Source organism: Stigmatopora argus, chromosome 4 (assembly GCF_051989625.1).
Source record: "Stigmatopora argus isolate UIUO_Sarg chromosome 4, RoL_Sarg_1.0, whole genome shotgun sequence".
Lineage (NCBI taxonomy): Eukaryota > Metazoa > Chordata > Actinopteri > Syngnathiformes > Syngnathidae > Stigmatopora > Stigmatopora argus.
Window position 1 is genome coordinate 11789764 of NC_135390.1, and position 26103 is coordinate 11815866.

Here is a 26103-nt window from a genome sequence, read left to right on the forward strand (position 1 = left end):
AACAGGAGCTGACTAGCCTATGATGTAATTGGTCAATGTGCTTTTAGTGCCCCTGTTACACCTCTATATACAGTGTCTACACTATCTATAAGTCAGTAGATACCATATGAAGCTCCCCAGTTTGGATAATAATTATGACCATGTATTCATTATGATCACATATTTGTCTACATATACAAGCGAGGCTTTATTGTTTGTTGGACTCACTTATCACTATTCTGGGACACGTCTGCTTTTACTCTTGGGGGATGAATCATCATGAAATTGCACTTGCTACCCTTTTAAACGTTAATTCATTCCAGTGGTCAGACTACTTGTCTTGTTAGTGCTAGGATTCACACCTTCACTGACACTATTTGCAGTGTACTTTTTTGTGTATCAGTTTCTCTGTAAAAAGGCTTGCTTGCACATGGTTAGCCTTTTGCATTCATTTGTAATATACGTAACAATGACTGCATTATTTTAATACAATGAAGACGCCTCTATAGGCTTTAAGCTTTCTGCATGTGTCCGAACACGTCACTTCTCACATTTCTGCCACTAATCCAACGAGGCAAGGATGAAGGAAGCAACACTGACAATGTTGGATCGATGGTCACACCTGTCCACCTTCTGACAGGGGGAAATAAAGATGAGAGACAGGCGCTACTGGATGAAATTGGAAGCAAGGGGGTAGCACTGGTACATAATGGGAAGAGAAACTAATTGATTCAAGGGAGGGATCTGTTATGACTCTCAAAGGTGTATGAATTGGAAACAATCAGGGGCGGGTATTTTCCTTCTCTTATATGACGACATGCAGCACAACTAGGAAGTGGAGAGGGGAGGAGAAGGGGAATACATACAATCTTTGAGCAGAGGTGTAATCTTCTGCCTAAAGGCTATCAACATGCACTTTTGGGATTTTCTAGGCTGCTCCAATAGAGGTAAGTAGGTGGAAATATGGCGTGGTAAAGCCAGTTTTGGCTGGTGTGTGGGTGCTCAGTTGAAGGTGGGTTGAAAAACTCTGACTGGCTAAGGGCTGGAAAGGAATTTGTGATACTTACCACCATGCAAGCAGTTGCATGTGGAAAACTTGCACACAGCTAGTGTGTGCAGCGCAAACAAGGACACACACGCTTCAGATATGTCAACCTACGCTTTTTTCTTGGATAAAGTTTGTTCGTTTTTTGACAAAGGAATAATTGCCTTGAGATTTCTCAGTGTCGTAGGACCTTTGGAAAAGATAGTGTAGAGCCTTGTTACGTTACTGCTTTATGTCTTGTAAAATATGAATGCAGTATTATATAAATCAGTGATACTCAGGCATCCAATTGGATTGCACATTCCAAATAGTCATTTTTCTTTAATCCTTTTGTGTTTCAGATATTTCTGGAATATCCCACTATGCTGGTGAGTCCAAACTTGTGCTCTGTTCGTCATATTATTTATGTGTCCAGAAATTGTAAATGACACCCCTTTACCCCCCCAGAGAAGATACACACTAATACATACACAAAAAGTGTAATGATTTTAAATGACATTTTATTTATAAACTAATATGAAGAGAAACAGCAAAACAAAACAGGTAGTGATATTTTTACTTAGAGATAAACCGAATGTGCTGCAAACAAGCCTTGCTACACCTTCAATAATAAATCAAATCAGTGTCTTTGACTCACACACTGCCACTGTGTATATATTACACATTTAACTTTTCCTGAAATATCTCCATGTACGTAGACCCAAACAAAGTGGTGACATAATAGCTACTAGCACTATGGATAGAGACCTTAGTTAACTACGTCCTTCCTTAGGACTTGTTGATGCAGAATCCATCACATAAACTCCTCTTCACTCGACACTTTAGAAAATTGTCCTGTTCAGGTGATACTGAATCTTTAAAGAAACAGCTTCACTCCGATCACTGCCAAGTGGCCCTCGCTGAGCAGGGGAAAGGAAGGAGGAGAAGGTGGCAGCAAACCAGTTCAAACTCAAATGTGTCAGAGGGATAAGGCAGGTCATTATGCCATTTATTTCAGTGAAGGAATTCTTTGTGGGCATGTCTTTACTGTGTGTTCAAAAACTCTTGAAAATTAAATAATAATAATCTTGTTTGTGATGTAAAACATTTAAAGTATCTCCGTTACCTGGCCAAAAAAACCCTGTGTCATTTTTTCAGTGTTGGTTTAGAAATTTTCTTAGAAACTATTTGGTCACAATTTATGTTACCAGTTATTAAAGTACATTGCTGCATATTTATTTTAAAAAAATGTGGGCGCTTCAAAATCACAACAAACATTGTTATCTGGATGATGTTTTTTTAATGTGGTAAGGTAGCCATGAAATGCTAATGACATCTTAGAAGTAAAACAACTGATGTACAAGAGAACAGAACCATAAACTGGTTCAATTGTTTAAGAGACCAAATTGAATTGCATCCAAACAATGGCATATAAAATGACAAACAACCACTAATGTGCTTCTACATGGTGAAGGCTATGCCCAGTCTGTTTGTAATCACACACAAAGTGTGCATGCCATCCATCTACTGACTAACTTCTTCCAGGCAACAATAACCTACAACAATAAATCTGCAATGAATTAATCATCCCTGAGACCATTTCTTTTAAACTCAGGCTCCAAGGATCAATTCGTATACATGCCTAGAAAATTCCTACCAAAAGTCATTTTGATCCATCCACGAATAATGGCTGAGTAGAACAGCTTGTTTTTTTTAATTCCTCAATTAGTTAATCTAATTAATCGGGCTCTGAGGTATGAATGCATATGCATGCCTAAAATATACCTACATCATTGTCAGATGAATGAAACCCAACCCGATTCAACCAGAAAAGACAGTGTAAACCTAAAAATGGTCAGAATGAACTTTATGTACAAAACTGTATGTTTTAAGGTTTTCAGTGATAATATTCAGGCCTGTTCCGGCTCCCCTAAAATCACCTCTTACCTTCACCTACGTTTATCTGCAGTCACACACTGTCGCTTTTGCATACATAAACCCATTTTCTCAGGCTTAAACACGCACACCCACGCACGCACACTGTTCTGCCCTCACAGCTGAAGCACTGCACTGCATACATTCTGCGTTCTTGATCAGCTGCAGCAGCCTGTGAGGCGATGTTGGGATTTCAGCTGCTACAGAACAGCGCTTGACTTGGAAACGGACTTCCCGAATCATTTCCCTTCAATACACTCCTTGTACATTTTCTTGGATACTCTTTTATTCTGGATTGGTTGCTATCACCTTAGTTTTGCTTCACCTTATCCGTCCGCTCTCGATCAAGTTGATGTTCGGTGTCCGTTTTCTGTCCTGCTCATCCTGAAGTCAGCCACAGCGTACCACTTTTACCTCATTGTACTCAGCTTTTTATTTGCTCTACTTTCATTTTTTTTCCAATGGCAGTTCTCTTTTCTCTATTCCCCAACTGTCTGCTTGCGATAACGCATCGAAAAGGCAGCACAAAACCAGCTACCTGTTATGGACCCTGAAGAAGACTCAGTGTATTCTAACATGGATGCCTTGATCCTGGATTCTATTTATTTATGACTGCTTGGAACCTGAACTCATTGGAATTCACATAAAGGATTGATTATATGGATAAGTGGCAGCTACATGAAGATCAGAGTCTGAAATGTGGGAGACTTAAGACCTCATGAAGGAAATCTGTTTCAGCTTTGTTAATGTTGTTGTTTTTTTATACAAGGATCGTTTAATATCAGGATGGAGTTTTCCAGGTTGACGATAATAATGTGTCGCACCTGCTGATGTACCAAAATATGTTTCACTACATGAAACATGTCTCGCGCCTGACCATTTGATTGTTACTACTGGATCCAAAGCTGATTTACCTGCTTCACCAGTATGACACACCACACATTTGACAGTTTTGTCAAAAATCCTGTTGCATCTCAGAAGTGCTTATTTTCTCAAGGATGAGGGAAACACAATGATCTTTGGATTCCTACTTTTATTTTTCTTGGCTGCATTTTTTCATGCATAAATCTTTTAAAAACATGACTCATTTAGTAGTTGTCAAGTGCTGAGAGCACCACTCTGCTTAAGACTTTATGCTGATATTGCTGCCTTGCAATATCATTTTGGTGTTGTGGCCAGGATTGGAACAACGCTTCCTAACCAAAAATGGATAGCAATGGCTGCATCCCACTCTGCTGGAGCAAAGGGGTGTGCATCTATGCACAGCATGGTTTACCAAGTATGTACTGAAGTTTATCCGCCGACCTATGGTTCACATAAAATAAAATCATCTATTATATTAAATTGTTCAAAATGCATCTCACTATCATGCTGTATATATTTATTCGAATTAGTTGGAGCCAGAAGTTTTTTTGCTTTCCAAGGAGTTGGGCTTATGTGAAACACTGATACCTGTTATGAGTGCTAAACAAATTTGATTAACATTTTGTTTTGGTCACCGCCATTCCATAAAATCCCAACTGGAGACACTTACCTTTTAAATTGTATCACATGATTTATATGATTATTTTTATTTGTGCAGCACAACAGTTGGTTCTTTCCGATTTTGAAAGTAAACCTTTCAGACTCTGATGATAACATAAGCATTTTCTGTTTAGTCGCTTTGTGCAGCTGGGGGCCAAATTTCCCAGGCACCTTTATCGCAGCTATTATTGGTTAAAAACTAAGATTGACTAGGGAGGGAATTGAGTTGTTATCCAGTGTGTTTGGTATCTTGGATTTATTTATTTAGGCTGGCACATGGACAAATTACATAGACATTGGCTATACAAATAGTTATTGTACCAGTAGTTTATATTCAGTCTTAGAGTTATGTTTAATTTGAATTTTTATCGTTTATGGATGGAGACATCCTTAGCAGGGAGAACTGAGTAGCTAAGAGGAAAGAAGAGAAATATGAGCCGGAGGAAGGAGGAAGCAAGGTGGTCTATTACAACTGGAGGATTAAATTTAGATATAAAGGAAGGAACTAAAAAGTGTGGGTGGCAAGGGATGATTTCTCAGGGCATTGGGGGTCACAGTTAAAAGGGAGAGGACAGGATGCAGGATTGAGAGAGAAAGCTCAAGAGGAAACGGAGGAACGACCAACTGCTTGGAAATAACATTGATGGTTTATAAAATACATCAAGGCCAAGAAGAGGCTCCCCCAGGATTGTGCTAGTAACCCAGATAGAAATTACTAGATAAGAGAAACCGCCTTGCTGCTGCAGTTATAGGCCAAACCTCAACTCTTTAGCCCTTGGAGGTTTACCGGGCTTACTGTCAGTCAGTGGAACCCCTACAGAGAAAATGGGGCAGTTGCACTGACACCGGACTGCCCCCCTTCTGTCTGCATTTGGTTTCTTTGCCCGAGATCCTTGTTATACAGCTGGTTTTGCAAGCCTTCTGCTCTGATTAGAAAGGAACAAGGTCTCAGTTACATGCAGGTGACAAAAATTGTTCAAAGCTTCATTTTCGGTTTGTTCACAACTGTTTTGGATGTTTTGGTGCTCTGAACAAAAGGCCATGAAGCTGATAAATACCTTAGACAATCCTATTATGCAGGTAAATATTTAACTAATGAGTTGACTACTCTATGGATTTGCACAAAATTAAAACAACAATACCTCTTTTGATAGCTACTTACCCCTGTTCCCCTTTATGATGTAACGATATGCACTACACTGACTAACTAAATATGGCAACTTCAATAGGATTTTAATAAGATGTACTACAAGTAATGATCAAGTATGTATAGTCTACTTTAAAAGCAGCAGAGCATTTAACTGGTTTGATACACTGTAAATTTCAACTACAGTGGTGCCTTTACTTCTTTGAATATTCGTGTCCATTATACCAAGAAAAAAGTGAAGATACTAATACAATCTGAAAAGAGAGAGTTGATTGCATGTTTAAACAAAGGCCGGAAGTTTTGCACCTGTTTGCAATGGACTGACATGTAAAGGTTCATGAACCTGTGAAGTCAATTGCTGTTGATGTTGAGGGAAAGATTTAATGGCTTTACAAATCCTGGGATTTTTTGTGCTTCAGTGAATTGACTCACACATAACTTTCTTTTCTTGAGTGTATATGGATGCATGACTAGCAGAGAATATGTAGATATAGTGTGGATAGAGTTTACAAGATTGAAATATCGGATTTGATTGTACTTCTGTTGCCGAAGGATGCTGAGAATTCAGTGTATTGTTGTGGCCCTCCAGTGACGAACATATTTACTATATGCAAACGTTAAATTTACAATGAAAAGAAATTTAAAAAAATACACACAATAAAATATAGTTTGTGGAAGTGGCTAATCCTTGAATCTTCCTTTCAGAGAATTACAAAATGTGCTTTATAGTGAAGCCCAACAGTATTTTTTCTACTTTAGTTACAGAGAAAGATGTTTGGGGAGGTCTTTGAGCACCAGAATGTGCTCGACCTTTCTATTATGTCCTTCGAGCCCATCGAGCTGTCAAAGCACTGTTTGAAGTGCCACCTTACCTGTCGCGCGGGTGTCAGCAAAGGAAATGCTTAAAAAAAAAAACACAGCGCTCCCTTTACTCATGAAACACACCAACTCTGTCTTAGTTTTTGGAAAGAAGTGTTTCCTCGTGGTTAAGAATTCATTTACTTAAAATCACCTGATTTATGTATGTTGAACTGTGTCTCTCTAAAAGGACCTTGTGTCAGTGTTTTTTTCCGAGTTGCTGTTGACTCATTTGCTGACGTGCCATCTCATAGCTTATATAACACACACATGTAGTCGCCCAGTGTTTGTTCTATATGTTTAGGTTCTTTTCCAAACGCATATGCCTACCTCTACGACTAAACTAGTAAAACTACTACTATGTAATGAATCAGGATATTTGCGTCTGGCATTTTGTCAGTGCTGCAAACTCATTACAATTTATTGCATGAAACATTACCTTCAACCTCCAGTGACATTAAAGTCTGCTGTGGATAACCATACCTAGTAATTTAACATTCTTCATATTTTAAATTAGGGGATTTGATCACTTTTTCCTCTTTAACTCCAACCTATCTGTTTAAAATATTGTATTATTTCACATTCTGCAATTTAAGTAAACTGTTTTCTTTGTTTTTAAAAGAACATGAAGTACAGGCAGTGAGCGTAAATTGTCAATATTACCAGGAGTATTCTTTCATAGTGATCTCAGTCATCCAGGCAGCTGAAACTCCAGCCAGCACTGTTATTTCAGTGTAATTGGATTATGTCATACAGTTCCTTTCATTTTTTAAGGCTTAATTGATTCACCAATCCATCGTTGATTTATGTATCACAAGCCTTTCTAATTTCTAAAATCGCATATGCAATCCAAGATTATACTTTATACCTGAAGTTAACAATGCAGCACATCCAGATGTTTATATTTTATAAAATTTCATCCGATGTTCTCTTTACATTTCTTCTCCATTTTCCCACAGAATATGACGGCCGGCTAGCCCCAGTAAGAACATCTGACTCAGGCATGGCAACGTCTTCCTACTTGGAGCCCAATCTCAATCACTCCACAACAGCTGGGTGTGGAGTGAAATCCCGCTCTGGGGTTTCTGGTGGTACTGGTATTGGTACCAGTGGATCTTCTAGTGGTCTTGAGCGGACTCCAGGTTCTATGGACAGGGTTCTTAAGATCTTCCACTACTTTGAGACAAATAGTGAACCAAGCACCTGGGCGAGTAACATCAGACATGGAGATGCCACTGATGTCAGGGTAAGTTATAGTTGGTATTTTCGGGCAGTCATCATATCAATCTCCCCCTCACGGTTTTCCTTTATATTTCAACAGGGAGTCATTCAGAAGATAGCTGAAATACACAAATTGCGCTGTGTCACTTCACTTGGCCTACGTTTAACCCATCTGCTCACAGATGCACGACATTGGTTACATCCTGATTTGGGAGTCTGTCATGTCAGAGAGAAATATGAGAGACAGCACCCACAGGAGGAGTGGAGGTACAATTTTTGTAAATTCTTCTGTACAGTGAACCTCTCTATTCGCAACACAGAGAAAAAAAATGTATGACTTATGGGTACAATATTTTAGAATTATGACTAATGGGTATACTAGTAAATATTTAAAAGGCCCCCATGACATGGAGGGGTACTTCACTGAATTTGATGGACTTTGCTGAGACACAACTTATATTCCTTTTCCTTTGTATGTTAAAGCAAAAAATACTTTTAATGACTTGAACACAGAAAGAAGAACTAGAAACCCAGTAAGTAGTAGTATATTCTGTTGTTTCACTCTAAATATTTTCCTCAAGACTGCTATGACCAATGACAAATGACGTGTGGCCAATGAGTTGGGTTGTATTTTGAGCTAAACTTCAGTCAAATATACCGGTGTTAGATGGACTGTGTCTCTCCTTTTCTGACTCATGGTGGTCCTGTTATTGTGCTTCAAAAACACACAAAGATTGTTTTGGCTGACAAATTTCAAAAAAAATGTCCAGTTTTTCCAGTCAGAGGTTTTGTCATTTTCATTTTCTTAAAAGTGATAAAACAGTATATCCTCGTTTCATTATTGTGGACCAAATATTGTGTACAGTCTGGCCTTGGTAGATGAGTGTGCAATCACACCCCTAGGTATTTTTTCCTCTTATTGCCTCTCTCTTTATACAATGGAGATACTGTGAGGATTAGCAGCTTTGTCCCACTGCCTCAAAGGCCTAAAACACGTTACAGTACTTTTATATTTAAGCTTTGTTTTAAATTAAATGTTTTAAAGAAAAATGGCCCATTGTATGGGTGCTAATGAACAGATGTCCTCTCTGATTTTCAAGGATGAAACCTGTTTGACATTATCTTTCACTGAATGGCATTGCAGACATTGTTGGAATTAATTTTATATGGGGAAGTTACCAACATGAAGCAGAAGAGTCGTGCCTCAGAGGGTAGCTGTTGCAAACCCAAAGGAGCTGCTTCTGCTGAGCTATTGTTAGAACGGAGGCAGCAGCAGCAGCCTAGGGGATAGACTGACTGTATCACACTCCCCTCTATCTCCCTTCGCTTACTTTTTCCCAACTGTCTCATGTGGCCGCGCTGCTTACCATTTTGTACTTTGATCTCACTCTTCATTTTTTTCCCCTCATACTTTGTTTTTCTCTGGCTCTCAGCTTTTCCACATGTTCATTTTATCTTCCTTTTCATGGCATATCTTTCTACATTCATTATTGAATAAGGTTTTCTTATTCATTTTGCTTTCAGCCTTCATTTTCTCTCCCATCAGTTTGCATGCTTGGGGCATCCCCACCCGCAACTCTCCTGACCCAATTGTCCTCCATTGTAGTTGCTGTTTTGTGTCAGTTGCAGTACGACTGTAGATTATGATCGACACTGCCAGCTGAGCTTCATATATGTGGGTTTTGATGTCAGTAAACTGTCATAAAAATATTAAACTAGGTTCTCGTCGAGATTTTTGTGCATATTTGAGAAGTATGCATTGTTAAATATAATAAAATGAGTCTATTGCTTTGAGATTAGGATACTCACTAAGAAGGGACTGCATATGATTTCCTTTTTTGTCATTAAGAGACAATGAAGAAGACTTAAAGGGCTAGACAAGACCTAGTATAAACCGATCATGTGAAAGATGCCTGCTCAAAGAACCTACATTTGCAAATGTGAAATTTCTTAGAACTAAAATAAAAGAGAGAATAATGTTAAAACACAGAAAATGACACAGCCCATAGGTGCTGCCATTTTGTAATAAATGCGACATCTGTTACACCTATGCCCATTTGTACTAGTGGTAATTTACGGGCTGTTAGTCAGAGCAGGAACATTTTATTCTTTTTTTCAAAATCTTGTCTTGGCCTTCAAATCAAAAAGGATTTTTTTATTAGACTTTGAAACGCTACTGTTATATATAAGGGTAGTGTCAAGTGTTTTCCACATTAAATGTTTTTGCAAAATGCTGCTGTATTTGTTCTGTAGTCAAAAGACAATATGGTACCCAAGGAAGGCCTTTGCCTGAGTCATGGTGTTGCAGTCATTTATTCTCTTTGTGAAAGTCTGCCAGGGATTTACAGTCATTAATTTTATCTTTTCAATTTTTAGGTATGAGCTGCGGATGCGCTATTTCCCCAAAGGTTACCTTAGTCATTTCTCAGAAGACAAACCCTCGCTCAACTATCTCTATCATCAGGTACGGTATCATAATATAATAATGAGTAAATATTAGATAAACAAAAATACAGGGTTTTAAATTCCTCACGTCTAAACTCCACCAAACAACACAATTCCTCCTGTCTTAAATCCTAAACTTTAATACAGACCTATCCAATTTGAACAATGTGCTTTCACACTTGGTTTCATTAGGTAAAGAGTGACTACATGCAACATATCGCCGACCAAGTGGATCAAGAGGTTGCTTTGAAACTAGGCTGTCTAGAAATAAGGTGAGACAACAGTGTTGATTGACACAAATAGTACATTTTCACCTTGAGCTGGATATTTTCTACTTGGTTGCTGATGATTCTAACCACTATCATCTCTCAACTATGCAGGCGGTTCTTCAGAGATATGCCAGGAAATGCTCTTGACAAGAAGTCCAACTATGAACTACTAGAGTAAAATTTATTTAATTATATTGTCTGATATTCATAAATATTTAGTTAAATAGTCTAGTCAATTTGAAAATATTTTTTGTGGCATTGTTCTTTGTTTCAGGAAAGATGTTGGTTTGAGAAGGTTCTTCCCTAAAAGCCTGCTAGACTCTCTGAAGGTAAGATCAACACTCTGCGTTCCACAGCAGAAATGTCCTTGGTCAATGCCACATAACCTTCTGTTTAGTTGAATTAATGTTGGCACAAAGGATATTTTACTTGATGTTTGGATACCGCATTATCTAGGATCAAGCTGAACACATTCTTAGTCACACAAGGACAGCCTGTGTTGAGATGTTTACTTATCTAAATTACGTGCCATCAATATGGTTTCAGATTGTCTGAAGACCATTCCAGTTTCTAGCTCCCCTTCAGTTCCTCATGAGATATGTGCAATAAAATATATGAAGGGGTAAATTTTGAACACAAGTCTGTTAGTCTTCATCATTCGTTTTCAGTGCCGCTTATCCTTGTCAGGCGGGTGCTGGAGCCTATCCCAGCTGACTACGGGCAAAAGGCGGACTACACCCAAAACTGACAGAAAACCATCCGCACCCTCAAACACACCACCACCAAGTGGGAATTGAACACATGCTGCCTGCACCAAAGTCAGGCAAAAGAACCGCTGCAGCATTGGGTGGCTAGTCTGCAGCAGTCAACTGTATTTTAAGGGGTTTCATATAATTATTCCATTTTTACTTCAAAATTCTCTCTTTTACCATTTTCATTACCAGGCAAAGACTCTTCGTAAGCATATCCAGCAGACATTTAAGCAGTTTGCCAACCTCAACGATGAGCAGAGCATCCACAAGTTTTTTGAAATCATCTCTCCCATTTATCACTTTGACAAGGAGTGCTTCAAATGTGCATTGGGGGTAGGGCAAACTTTCATTTTATAAATGCTCACTGTTCAGAAGTGTGAAGGTCATTCCCAGTTTTCCCAGTTGTATCATGTCAGTCTGGTGGAATTTATTTAGCTTACAAATTGGAATGCTATTATGTTAATGACTTACTAGAACCAAACAAAAAGTCAAGGTAAACGATTTCCATTTGTCCTACTTCTCATAAAGGGCTGTTATTCAACCATGTACTTATTTATTGTGTAACTTTACATTGATATAATGGAAAAAAAAACCTTCTTAAAAATACACAGAATTTGGTAATGCATTGATGAACAGTACAGCCAATATATACATACATATATAGTGTATATATATATGTATATATAGATATATATTTATATATATATATATATATGTATATATAGATATATATATATTTATATTTATTTATATATATATATATATATATATATATATATATATATATATATATATATATATATATATATATATATATAAATTATTGGCAGTGTCAAACTAATCAGAACAATTTTATGTATAGACTGTATTCAAAATCTTCAGACAATAGAGTGGAGAAAAAAAAGAAATGTAGAAAAAAATGGAAATGTTATACGTACTTTGTATTTTTTTCCTCTCTGTTTTTTCAGTCAAGCTGGGTAATATCAGTTGAGTTAGCAATTGGACCAGAGGAAGGAATCAGCTACCTCACAGACAAGGGCTCAACGGTAAGGATGAACAACAGCTTTTACATGACTCTGGACTCAGAGTCAATAATATTTAATACTATGTGCCATGTACTTTACATGTTGTTAAATTCAAGGTCAGTGTAAATGTATTACTGCTAGTTTTTCAGCTGTTGAGCTAAAACTGCCCTCTACTGGTTTGTCTAAAATGTAAAGGTAGCATTTTCTTTTTAATGTTGATGTTTCAAAAGATACTTGCTCACAATTAGTTTGAATTTTTTTATGTTCACATCTCCAGCCTACCCACTTAGCCAACTTCAACCAGGTTCAATCCATCCAGTATTCACCTTTAGAGGAAAAGGACAGGAAAGGAATGTTGCAGCTCAACGTAGCAGGGGCCCCAGAGGTGACAATATGTTTTAACTCGTGTATACAAACACGCACACAATAACGTGATTGACTTTGTCATAATGAGAGGTTTTAATATAGGGGCAAAAAATAATTAGAATTGTTGTGTAACCTATGTGTGTAAGCTCTATCACATGCCAGTGAATCCTTATTATTATTATTATTATTTTTCTTCAAATTTAACTCATAGTGAGGGTTTTCTGTAAAGATGTAGGCAATGTCAGCATGTGTATGTCAATACTGAACGTGTTGCATAACAATGTGCGATTGGAAATACATTTCCTTATCACATACCTAGTTTTTAGTGGTATATTATAAAATTGTACTGCTTGTCAGATTGTTTTTCTTTGTGTCTGGATGTGCAGCCTCTCACAGTCACTACAGTATCGCTGACAACAGCAGAAAACATGGCTGACTTGATTGATGGTTACTGTCGACTCTTCTCCTCAACGAATCGCTCCTTCATCATTAGAGTACATAAAGGTAGGGCACAATGCCTATTCCATCATTGCCAATGCAGTAATTTTCTTGTGTTTGGATGAATTAAGAATTTGTGTCGATATGTTTAATCATATCAATATAATACAACAATGCAGTCATCCAAATAGTTAATGCAACCTTTGACTGGGAATGCCTGTCACTTTGAGTACCCGTCTTGTGTTTGGATTTTTCTAAAAATAAGTTTCCAGCACTGCTATCTGTCAAAGTTTTTTTTTTTTGCAGAGGGTGACAGAGCGCTACCATCCATCCCAAAGTAAGTATGGCACCGAGTGTACCACACTTGATTTAAATACAGCTTCTGTGCAAAATATTGCTAACATTTATAACAAACTAGGTATTCATTAAAAAATGTTCATTTTGATACGATACTACCATTCTCCTATGGAACATCTAAAAACTATATTCAGATTCCCATTCGACATGGCAGGTTTTAACTTTATTTTGCAGAGTATCAAATCATGAGAGACGGATGGAGAAACGGATGGAAGGAGTACGAACCAGAGCAGTTTGTGTGTCAGGTAGAAAACATCATCTTCTCTAGCTGTAACCCCCCTGCCAAGTTTAATGTTCTGAATAGACTGTTGAGTGTGTGTCCTTTTGCTCCCCTACAAAGCCTCCACTGTGTGCACAGTGAAGAGTCTCTCTCTCACCATATGTTTGGATGAAGAGCTTTAGTCACTGCCACTTAGCTTTGACAGGGTTTTTTTTCTTCAGTTTCTTCACCTCTGACTATCTCCCAGTAACATACCTTATTGTGAAAATGACCACAAGAATAGAATCTGTGCCAAACAAGATATTGGATCTTACTGCTCATGTATTCTAATCTTATGAATTCTCTTCTTTCTTCTTTTTATGCATTTCTCGGTGCATGCGGGCTCTACAGGGCATAATAGTGGCGATGGTAAAACATCATTTCTTTTACATTCCTACTTAATTTGATAGTACCTCGTGTTTTTAAAGATTCCTTCCTGTGCATATGTAACATGTTACTGATGGCATTTTTCTCCATGACGCAACCTGTTTTTGTGACACATTCTGGAAAGAACAAGTGTTTCCATCCCTCCCTTTTCCTCTGTGTCTGCCTCTCAGGCACCGCACATCACTCTTTTGTGTCCTCTTTACTAGTGTGCACTTTAATTTGATGGTAATTGTTGCACATGTGCTCCCAGTTGGATATGGTGGCATTCTTTTGGACAGGTAAATCTGTCCAATCATGAAAAAAAAATATTGGATTTTAGAAAATGTGTGCTTTAATTAACATTTATAGTTACACCTGTTATTTTTTGCAACATTTTTGCATTATTATTTAGGACATTATTGATCATTTTTGTACTTTTTGCCTCTACAGAAACAGACGACTACGCTGAGATCATAGATGAAGAAGATACATATACAATGCCTTCAAGTAAGTAGTCCATTCATTATTAGTACTATCTGATATATGGTTATATAATAATTTATAAATTAAGATATGGAAAGTATAGTACAAATGTGGTCAAAGGTTTTGAGAATCTTTACCATTCAATAGTTTGAGAAAGTCTCAAAACATTTGAATGTGGGTGTATTGGAGCCGGATAGATATCTATGATTGACTTCAGCTTTTTATCTGTTTGTTGCTCTCCAGGTAAATAACTCCTTAATCTTATCTTTAAATTAATAAAGAAAAGTTGGAAGAAACCTCCGTTTGTCGGATGAAGTAATCTTGTCTAGTAATGGGAAGTGCCAAAAACTCATGGTCTCTGTATATTTATAGACATACATTGTATTTTTATATTGGTTGGGTGTCACAAGACCTAAGAGGAATCTTTCTCAAGTTAACTTAACCCATAAGACAATGTACAAAACATAATACGTATAACATAAATTACTTCAAGTAAACAAAAGTTAATTTAACTGAGAAGAACTGATTTTGTTTTAAATAAACTGGACTTTGTACAGTACATGAGTGTAACCCAAATGTGAGTAAGTTTTGTCTTATAATTTTATAAATGAAGTGCGGATTTTTTTTTTTTTTTTACAAAGTAAAAGTGTTAATATGATATGAGTTACAAATACTCCCAAAAAGTTACAAAGAAGACTTGAAATCTGAAATGGGGCAACTTTTTAAAGGTTTCATTTTTTTATAGTGTAGGACAGGTTAGATTAATGTGTTGTTTGTTGGTAACCATAATTAATGCATTAGTCAAGTCTTACATTGTGAAGACTTTTGGAAGCACTCCTAGGGGAGCTTTTTAAAATTAATTTACCGATAATTTCTGTCAAATCAAAAATCACAGAAATATTCCAAGTATGGTGTTCAATGTACTCACGGATAGTTGTTTTTTCTCTTATCAAAAAACCAATTTCCCCAGAATACTATGGACTAGATCAAGGTAATGATTTGAACATACAATATGACTAGTTATATTGTGGTGGCATTTTTGATTTGGTGGTTGTTGTGATCCTCGTTTAACGTCTGCCTGCAATTTTAAATTAATATCTGAACGTACTGTAGTATGTCCAAACCCAGCCCTCTTTGTCTTCACATTTTTGTTGTTACTTTGTGGCCACATTGGTGAAAAAAAAATTAACTTGTGGATGTTACAGTTATAATTTTGCAATGAATTTTCTCGAAACAAATTAAGTATCTATGGATCAGTTACTTTGACATTAATAAACTCAGCCCAAGCATTCCCATCTGAGTTAAACTCATAGAATTATTTGTCACATCATACTCTTACTCCTAAATTTAAACTTTGCTATATGGCATGCTCGGCATGAATTGCTGAAGCGGTTGTTGCATGCAAATTGTTACCAAGCTTGCCAGAGTAGATGGATACATTCATTCAATACCTTATCCATTTATCCATTATTAAACTTACCAGCAAATAATGTACATTTGCTGATGCTACAGTGCAAAACCTATTGCACCCTGCATAGACTACAATGGTTTATGCGAATAATGTGCTCACATAAACACATGCAAATGACCACTCTTTGTGCTGTGCTCTGACAAGCTTAGTGAATGTGTGTGGGTCTTGTAATATTTGTTGGTAGTTAATTGTCTTTTCCTGTCTGTGTGTGCTTGTGTTTATGTGTATATTGTATATTCAGCGCAGGATTATGAAATTCAACGGGATCGTATAGAACTGGGCCGCTGCATAGGTGAAGGTCAATTTGGGGATGTCCACCAAGGAGTTTACATCAGCCCAGTAAGTACACACAGAGAATATATGGGAAAATATATTTTTAGCATCTGGCTTGAGCTCATCTTTCAGGTTGTGTCGACCACAGAGGTGTCTATCCTACAAAAGGGCTTGGTGCCAGATCACTTCTGTTTGAATAATGACATACAAAAGAGAACAAAAGGACATGATTTTTTTGTGTGACATCACGTTCAAAAGCTTTCAGTGCATGGTGACTTCAAGAAGCTTAAATCCAAATCTCTTTATTTAGATAGACTCCACTTCTAATGGTCCCATGGCTACAGTTACTGTCAATTTTCTAATTTGAGAATAAATTCAAATCCCTAAACAATTCTAATGAGTATTACTCTCATTTAGCTTAGATCCTCTTTTCCTTAGCTTTGGATTGCATGTATACGCCATTAATTATCGGAGCCTCGTTTGATCCTCTTATTCTTTTTATACAACAAACAAATCAAAACACATTCTGACAGTATGTTAATTTTATCCATTTGAAAGGAACAGTGTTAATTAATTTGAAGTCTTCAAACATCCATAACAATAAAAATGAACCAATCTTTTAATTATGGAACTGTTTGGTTGCCTACAGCAGTGTTTTGTATATTTGGTCTTAATGTTCGAAATGTGTCTGTTCTCCAGGAAAATCCAGCATTGTCTGTGGCCGTAAAGACGTGTAAAAATTCAACGTCAGACAGTGTCAGAGAGAAATTTCTCCAAGAAGCTTGTAAGCATTTGTGTGGCGAAGACAAGGAAAATGTTTATCTTTAGAAGCTTGCAGAGTTCTAATGCAATCTCGTCCCGCCTGTAGTAACCATGCGTCAGTTTGACCACCCTCACATTGTGAAGCTGATGGGTGTCATTACAGAAAATCCAGTCTGGATAATCATGGAGCTGTGCACACTGGGAGAGGTAAGATCATTGTTACATATAGAAAGATGTTAAAGAGAATTATGGTCTCTAGTGGTCTAGTGTGCTCCTCGCTAATGCTTTTTTGTGCCCTCCCTAGTTACGTTCTTTCTTGCAAGTGAGAAAGTACAGTCTAGACCTGGCCACTCTCATCTTGTTCTCCCACCAGCTCAGCACAGCATTGGCCTACCTGGAGAGCAAACGCTTTGTGCACAGGTGTGTTGACTTTATTTATTTATTCCATCGTGACTTTATTCCTGGAAAAAAATAGTAGTGTGTACCTTGAATTACACTAAATGAAACTTCTGTACATTTTTACTATGCGCATACTGAACAATTTGAACTACAATTGTTATTGCTGTTCATAGATTTGCACATTTAATTACATAGTTTCTGGCCTCTGTATGACAATGACTTAATTATTATTGCTACATAGTACCTGGGATCAGGTCTGTTTCTTGTTTTCAGGGATATAGCAGCACGGAATGTCCTGGTATCTACTGTTGACTGTGCGAAGCTGGGTGACTTTGGTCTGTCAAGGTACATGGAAGACAGTTCTTACTACAAAGGTTAGAGCAGCACCTCCATTCGTTTTTTATTTTTTGCGAGATGCCTAACTGGCAACATATTCATGTTAAACAGTTCTTCTACTTTCACAGCATCAAAGGGTAAGCTGCCCATTAAATGGATGGCTCCTGAGTCAATCAACTTTAGAAGATTTACTACAGCCAGCGATGTCTGGATGTTTGGTAAGTATCGCATTAAGTACTAACAGTACTGGATGTGAAATTGATATAAATTTGAATGATAGTTGATGCTAGTCACCTTTTATCTGTGCCAATTCTCTATTCGTGTCATGGTTTCTTTTTGGCTTTCCGTAGGTGTTTGCATGTGGGAAATTCTGATGTATGGAATCAAGCCTTTCCAAGGTGTAAAAAACAACGACGTCATTGGGAGGATAGAGAATGGCGAACGTCTGGCTATGCCTCCTCAGTGCCCCCCTACACTGTACAGCTTGATGACAAAGTGTTGGTCGTATGACCCTAGCAAGAGACCACGTTTCAATGAACTGAAAACACAACTCAGGTATGTTTTTCCTGATATGTTTGCCTTTGATTGGTGCCCCAAAAAAATCATGCTTCAAGTTTTTTTTTAATTTCATTCATAGACGTCAAAATAAATTTTGTTTAGCGTTTTATCTGTTTATCTTTTCTCTATATTGAAATAAATTACTGTATCGGCCGCATTGACTTGTGCCATGGCATCATGACGTTATGGTGTTATGGCGTTGTCAACTTGCAGTTTTGTACAGTTGTGCAGTTTCGACTTTTTATACGCATATAAGCTGTACCTTCAATTCAGTCATCCTTTTTTGTCCGAAAAAAAATGGCTTATATGCGATTAAATACGGTAGTTAAATGTTATTACATGTTTTAAACAGCAGGTGCCACTGCGGGTTAATGTAGTCACGCTGAGTATTGAATTGAACCCCAATTATAACTAATATCTATTCATTCACTTGCCAGAATCGCTTTCTTTTTCATTTAATCACAGTGATTTTTACATTTATTCATGATACCAACAGTGACAGATTATGCCGTATAGCAATAACAAAATGTTTCTACTTTGGCATTAATGGGAGTTTTTGCACAATTACATTATATTTAAAAGAAAAAAGTACAGTATAGCGCAACACCAAATGCGTTTACATCTTTTCTTTCTCACTTCCATGCACAAAAGTAAGAAAATATGCATGCATATTGGACTGCTGTGGTTTTGAGTTTATCCAAACTAGCATGACAAGTAAATACTCAGCGTAATAACTCTTGTTTTATTTGCGAACGTTTTTTCTTACTCTATTACGCCCATTTCTTCCAAATTGTGGTTAAATCCTGTGTCATCGTGGTCTAACAGTTTTCATTCATTTCTGCCAAACTTTAAGGAAGTTAAGTTAGCTCCATTACTCTTGAACAAATACCGATGGTCTTTGATAGCTTGTCCTAATACCCTGAAAGCAGTGTGAAATAGCCCAAATCTCCAATCCTTCATTTTGTTGGCATTGTTGTTTTTGTTTGAGGCAGTCATTTATTCTTGTGCAAGTTATTGGCTGCATTTCCTAGGAAAATTATGCTTTTAAAGGTTGAGGCGGGTTATGTTCTCAATTGGTCTGGAAAGCATTTATATCATATTATCAATTATAGGTCGTGTCTGCCAAATATGCTGTGCTCAGCTTCCATGACAGTTTTCCTAGACAGAGGAGCGCATGTGTGTGTGGGGGGGTGTGAGCGCACTCCTGTATGCATGTGTGCGTGTTTACACAGTGGGCAGCTGCCAGGGTCTAAAGCTTGCCAACAAAAACAGACACACAGAAAAGTGAGAGAGAATGAGTTCAAGAAAGAACGGAGTAAGCGGGTCTTTAGTAGAGTTCTTCTCTGATAGTAAAAGGCTTCTTTTACTTGTACAGTGAGATGCATGATCTTTTTACTACTGCATTATAGCATTTTCCAGTCAACTTGCCAGAACATACTAGCTGTCGTGTTCGTGATCCTGGGTTTGTGTTTTTTTTTCTTTGCTTAGTACTTCATTTGTGGATTTTATTGGCTGTAAATGTTGATATTGTCTGCTGCGATTATGTTGTCCTGCTCTTGAGGTAATGCCTTGGCTTTTTTGCCTGCCTTTCAAAGATTAACAAATTCAAATACTGTGAGAAATATTTTCCCAATTTGCTTGTTTCTAACATATTCAGTGCCTACTGAAGTTAGTTAAGTATGACACAATATATCAGGATGTCCTGTCTTTGGGGTTGTACAATATTAATGAATAATACTGAATTTTTTTGGTTTAGAAATGGTCTTGAAACTAATGCATATTTGCCCTTCTTCCGTCTCCTTTGACTATACCTAACAACATAAGGCATTCAAACTAGTAGGAGTTGATTAAACATTAAGAGCATCTGCAATGCAGCAGGGATTTTCCTTTTCATATTTAAATAATGTCGAAAAGTGACAAATGCAAGACTCAGCTGTCTTCCTGATCAATGTTGATAAATAGAACTTGTTTTTTAAGATGGTAGTGGGGTGTTGGTGATGATGGGGTGTTAATGTGCTCCAAAATGATAAACCATTTACTCTTGAAAGGCAGCCCGGTGGACGAGTGTTTAGCGCGTCAGCCTTACGTACAGTAATGGGGTTGAGGCTTCAATCCCAGGTCGTTCCTCACTGTGTAGAGTTTGTTCTCTCCGGGCTTGCGTGGGTTTTCTCTGGGTACTCCGCAGTTGAAAAAGGCAAATGGCACACCACAGTACATATGCATTGAAATGATAAATTCCAATGCCTGATTTGGCTCTTATACCTAACTGGGAATGCCCAACTGACACGTGTAAAAGGGTGTATTTAAAAAATAAGTGACATGACTTACAAAGAGACAAACTTGAACAGGTGGGAGGTCACACAAAAACACAGGGTGGTGGGAGACAGCAGAATAGGCGGTGATGATTGTGTATCTCAAAATAGCAGTTAGTCTTGTTGAAGGCATGGGAGTAGAACATGTGCCGAATTGTCCAACAGCTGTTTTTGGCCCTCAAGTGCCCATTTGTTTTGTGAATCTTTCTGATTTAATTTGTAGTTTTTTTCCTAAGTCAGTATGAACGCATGTAACAAGGAAACGAAGGAAATTTGAGTGCACTGTTAACAGTTGTTAAAGCTGGTGCAGAGGGATTTCTTTGAACTGGTTGACCTTTGCTCTCAACATATTAATTATTATGGCACTTGGCACAGTGGAACAGGATTTTTTTAACCATTCTATGATTGTAAATGTGTATATCATAGACTGTACTCCTGAGGAATTTATTGCTTCTGTTGAATTCAGATGCTATTCTGCTTTTAGTTACAATTGTTAATTTGAACTTTTGATCAAGAAAGAGAATTTTGAAGGGACTTCATCACCACCAGACTAAATCTCTAGTGTGATTAATACCACTTTTAGAGGTAAGAGATGGCATCACCATAGAGAACAGGGTGTTCTTTCAGCTACCTGACTGCAGCAGTTATCAGGCAGCAGAAACACTGTTGTTATCTTGTCTTTTCTCCCTTCTTGCAGTACCATACTAGAAGAGGAAAAGGCCCAGCAGAAAGAAAGGAATAGGATGGAAATGAGGAGGCAGGTCACTGTATCTTGGGACTCAGGGGGGTCTGATGAAGCACCACCAAAGGTAAAATAACTACTAATACTACTACTCAAACTATAAGACACACCTGACTTTAAGGGCCACCCACAGAATTTTCCAAGATTTTTTTCTTTAAAATTCAAACTGCACTTCACTGAGTATTAATTAGTCTGTAAACATATATTTTTTTAAAAGAGTACTGAAATATAAACCACATGTTCGAAGTAAAACGGCAAACAAAGCAGAGGCTTATAGTCCAAAAGTCACGGTACTCTCTTCTCTTTTCCTGATTTTTGACTACCGTGTCCACTTTACCTGTCAATTTTCAGCATTTATCTGCCTTCCTTGGATTAATGATGCTTGCTCTTTATCATAATGCTCCCATACAATTTACTACTCAAAGCACCACTGAGGAGGAGATTCCTATTAGACCGCAGATATTCCAAAGTACTGTGACTGGAAAATGTGACATTACCACTTGCAATTCATGAGTCAGAAACCCTAACCCAAACCTTCCACAAACCCTTTCCCTACTTGTTGCTCAGCTGCTGGCTACTTAATCCCTCCTTAAAGCCGTTCCCCTGCTGTTAACATCTGCTAACTCATACTCGTGGTTTGAAAGAAGAACCCATGATGCAAATTCATAAAAACAATACATCATATTGAGAAGATTGGAAGGCATTATAATGCATATTTTAGTATCAAGGAGTACTGCAGTTGTCTATTTATCAAATTCTTTGACTGAACATATCCTATACTATTTAAACAATAGGATTTTTTCCCAAAACACTGGTTGGAAGTCCCTCTTTTCCTTGGTGGTTCTCTCACACACCTTTATCATTTCATAGGCTTTTTTTGCTCCTCTACCTTTTTCCTTTCTATTGTATTTGCAGCCCAGTCATCATCCTTCCCTGCAGCCCACCTTGAGTCTGGATTCTCTGTCTGCTTCCTCTCCTCACCATTGCCACCAATATCAGCACTTTGCCTCACAGCTATCACTCTGCTTTGGAAACTCTCCTGCCTCATCGACCTACCACACCTCTCCCATTCCTCCTCCTATGTCATCCCATGTATTTTCTCATCATTGTTTCACTTTTCCTTCTGAGTTACCTCTTTTTTACGACAAAACCTATACCAGTTGCTGCCTTTACAAGAACCATTCAGTCCCCCACTTTCCCATGCCGTCTTATACTAGCTTTTGCCCTCAACATAAAAATTCAGGAACCCCGCCCAATGGCAGATGCGCCCTCAAATCAAACCCCACTATTGACAATCACTTGCTTTGTTCATCCTTTTCTAAAACAAACGACTCTCAATCCTTCATAGGACACTTAACTCAACTCCCTTTGCTTTCCAGTCCTACTAAACAGAGCTGCATCTTATCAGATCCTTGGGCCTTCAACCTCCAGAACGCCAAGCATAAAATCAATTCCCAACATGGAACTGATTTGTTGCCCGGCTTCCCAACTAATCCTATGACTCACTTCAATCTTGCCTCAAAACTCCAGCTGCAATGTGGGAGGTCCCTGTCACTCCCTATTCAACACTCTGACAAAATAATCTCAATGCCCTCTGATTGTACTCTGTTTACCAATCAGCCACCCAAGCCAAGGCCAGACCCTTTCTTAACTACTCATGCATCTTGTCTCGCGTCCTGCACGCCAGCCAATCACAGACAATTACAGGCAGGTGATGCAGATTTACAATTAACACGCACAGAACAATTAGTTGCTTGTGGAAATGACAGTTAAAGGCTCACATTTCCATGAAATCTGGGCAAGTTTTGCTGCATGCTTAGCATGGGCATATTCTATTCCGTTTAACCGTAACGTCATCCGGCTCTTTAATTATTCATATTTTATTGGATTGACTTTGAAAGTTTCTTGCCAAAACCAGAATCACTGAGCATTCAGCATTATTATACGCAGCCTGCCAGCGTGTACTTGATTGACCTTCATGGCGTTTCATCTCAGGATAGTTTGTTTTTGTCTGTGTCAGGCTTTGTGCTGATGTGTCCTCAGATTATCACTCTCTATGTTTAGCTTACTCGGAATGTCTGTCTAAATCTGTGTTCCACTTGCTCTATATAAATGCAAACAATTTCATAATGTTACTCTTAATCCAAGGGACCAAATGTTAATAGAGTTATGGATAATTTTTGTGCTCGATGGCGAAGTCTTAACTCAAATCAAATAATCTTTTGAATTCAGAATCACCATCCGTGTTTAATTTTAGCGGGCTATGTGGACACATTTAAAATCTTTGTTAGTTATCAGTCATTTTAAACAGCCTTTTAATACATCTAACGTTGCAGAAGGGTGTGGGGAAACAACATTGAATAATATCATCATACATATCATACATATTTACAACCCACACTCTAGACTGGTTCTGTCGTGATTGTGGCAATAGTGTTTCAGTGTGTCAGCACAGCACTTTCAACTTTATGATGATCAATGTGTCTGTGTGGAAGCAATCAACGGTGTCACAAATCTTCAGTTCTACAACCCAACCCATTTGTTTTCTTCTCTTTTTAAGTTATTGGAAGGCACGGAAACAATTTGAGCACGTTTATAGTATCTAAAATGGTCATCATTTCATGATGTTTGAGTCCCAACAATTTTTTTTATCAGTTTACTAGTAACATAACATTTTTTTCCAAAATTGCATCATATAGGTTGCTGTCCGAAATATATTGCCATAATATATTGTCACCTAGTTTGAAGCCTCTACAATCATCCACCAGTAGATGGTGTTCTTAGCAAAAAGAAAATTGTCTGGTAAAAGGGTTGAAACTATTTAGGCTAGTAGTTTATGGTTTTGACAGCTGATGTCATTGTCTTCCAACACTCCCTGTTATAATGTTACATAGGCGTAACATTATAATGCATCTAACTAGTAGTGTTTTTGATACGCTTGTTGCTAAAACTAACAGCCCGCTGTAATTCTATCCATTCTTTGTTCTTATTCCTTTGGCAGTTAAAACCGAGACAAAACGGGAATGTCTTTGTTTGTGTGCATGGCTCATATTTTTGGGCTCTCACAATTATTCCAGTTAAAAGAAACTCAATGTACGAACTGTGTCGTCTTTCTCTGACCACAGCCTAGTAGACCCGGTTACCCCAGTCCACGCTCCAGCGAAGGCTATTACCCTAGTGCTCAGCACCCTGGACATTACCAGGTATACTAATCAGCTTCATCCTCAAGTCAACTATGTAGAAAATGTAATTTGCTTATTAAAATATGAAACTATGAGCATTTTGTCTTAACTCATGGCAGTATCCCTGTTCTTCCTACTTATCAGATGGCAGGTTACCCTGGCCCCCACACGCTCCCATCAGTGCCAAGTGCTCTTTACCCCCCACAGTCTACAATGTTGGAGACGCATCATGCTCACACGCATCCACGCCACCATGTCCATGCACACTCGCATGTACAACACCTTCCTCAGGCACATGGACAGGACATGGCACATTGGAGTTCGGGTATGGAGGTGAGAGACCCATTTGACTTTGAGTTTTTGTCTTTTCTGATGTTTGACAAAGCAAGTTACTCCACACAAGTTACAAGGCAAAATCTACAATTCAATGCAGAAACAAATACACTACCCCCAAAAGTTATCGTTATGCCTTGCCTAGCATATACCCAACTATTCTCCAACATAGTTTAACCTCCTACGATCTGGCGTCCACATGTGTGGTTGTCACAAGAGTACAATGTTAAAATTTGGCCTACAAGGGCCTGGCATCCACTTATGATGTGGACATCATTTTTCTCAGGAACCACAGCATTTAAAAAGATAATTCTTTGTTTTTACACTCATCAGGTCCAATGTTCCCTCTAATTTTTCGTTGGTCTGAGCAGAAAGTCAACCTCCCTGAGCGCACTGAGTACCAGTGTGAGCGACATCATCGGTACTCGGATGATTCGCCTAAAGACGTTTCGCCGACGGACGTTTCGCCGACGGACGTTTCGCCGACGGACGTTTGACAGACGGGCAGGTCGCCGAATGAACGTTCGGCGGAACGTCCATTCGGCGACCTGTCCATTTTTCATGTAAAACATGCTGTAAAACACGAAAAACATAAGTGGACAGAGCTACTGCCACTTGCTGCCGCTTAAACGGCGCCATCATGGGGAAAGGGGTAAAAAAAAAAAAAAAAAAAAAAAAAAAAAAAAAAAAAAAAAAAAAAAAAAAAAAAAAAATCCGATTTTTTTTTTTTTTTTTACTGCGCGCCATATGATTGCTGCTGCGCAGCGAGGACGAGAGTAGTGCGCAATTGCGCACGCGCGCAGCTTAGAGGGAACACTGATCAGGTCCCAATTAGCCTAAATATCAAAGAGAAAATAAAAATGCAGGCCTTCCAAGAGTTTGGGTCTTAGGAGAAAAAGTCGGTTTGTTATATAAATTTTTTCAAATTTGAACTATAGTCAGTAGTTGGACATGCATTTAAAAGAGTCAAGGTCATATTAACCCTTTCATGAACAGGTGACAGCAGAGTTATAAATACACTACCCCCAAAAGTATATAGATATACTTGAGAAAAGAATAATGTTTTTCGCTCATGTTAACCGAAATCCCGGTATTTCCTCTATGTTCATTAAACATGCAGGTAAACGTCACACAACCCATACGCATCCATTTTTTTCCATTGTCGTAGCCCACTGTGTTCCTGCTGTTTCTCATCAGTTCACGTTTTGTGTTTGTGTCTGTGCCCATGTTTGTCTTCATCTGTGTCTCTATGCTGCATGTTGGCTGTGTGCTGTCTTTTATTTTGTT

General features: G+C 38.1%; 1 protein-coding gene across 14 annotated transcripts in view; it reads left to right on the forward strand.

The window, feature by feature from the left end:
• Positions 1–26103, forward strand: part of LOC144073199 (focal adhesion kinase 1-like) — a 36144-nt gene that overhangs the window by 1028 nt on the left and 9013 nt on the right. For 5 of the 14 annotated variants that reach the window (XM_077598845.1, XM_077598856.1, XM_077598847.1 and 2 more), the window contains exons 1-26: positions 3097–4217; positions 7427–7713; positions 7789–7955; positions 10065–10152; positions 10326–10405; positions 10514–10576; positions 10677–10731; positions 11347–11487; positions 12123–12200; positions 12457–12564; positions 12932–13049; positions 13290–13320; positions 13515–13585; positions 13951–13968; positions 14416–14472; positions 15419–15439; positions 16161–16258; positions 16892–16976; positions 17061–17161; positions 17259–17374; positions 17627–17727; positions 17818–17907; positions 18040–18244; positions 21257–21368; positions 24427–24504; positions 24628–24816. In XM_077598845.1, coding sequence (XP_077454971.1) covers positions 4145–4217; positions 7427–7713; positions 7789–7955; positions 10065–10152; positions 10326–10405; positions 10514–10576; positions 10677–10731; positions 11347–11487; positions 12123–12200; positions 12457–12564; positions 12932–13049; positions 13290–13320; positions 13515–13585; positions 13951–13968; positions 14416–14472; positions 15419–15439; positions 16161–16258; positions 16892–16976; positions 17061–17161; positions 17259–17374; positions 17627–17727; positions 17818–17907; positions 18040–18244; positions 21257–21368; positions 24427–24504; positions 24628–24816 — 2631 coding nt within the window. In that variant the 5' untranslated portion in view covers positions 3097–4144. Of the gene's footprint in view, positions 1–800; positions 927–1365; positions 1393–3096; positions 4218–7426; positions 7714–7788; positions 7956–10064; positions 10153–10325; positions 10406–10513; positions 10577–10676; positions 10732–11346; positions 11488–12122; positions 12201–12456; positions 12565–12931; positions 13050–13289; positions 13321–13514; positions 13586–13950; positions 13969–14415; positions 14473–15418; positions 15440–16160; positions 16259–16891; positions 16977–17060; positions 17162–17258; positions 17375–17626; positions 17728–17817; positions 17908–18039; positions 18245–21256; positions 21369–24426; positions 24505–24627; positions 24817–26103 lie in introns of those variants that run through there. The other 9 variants (XM_077598849.1, XM_077598858.1, XM_077598848.1 and 6 more) reach the window with 6 other exon arrangements.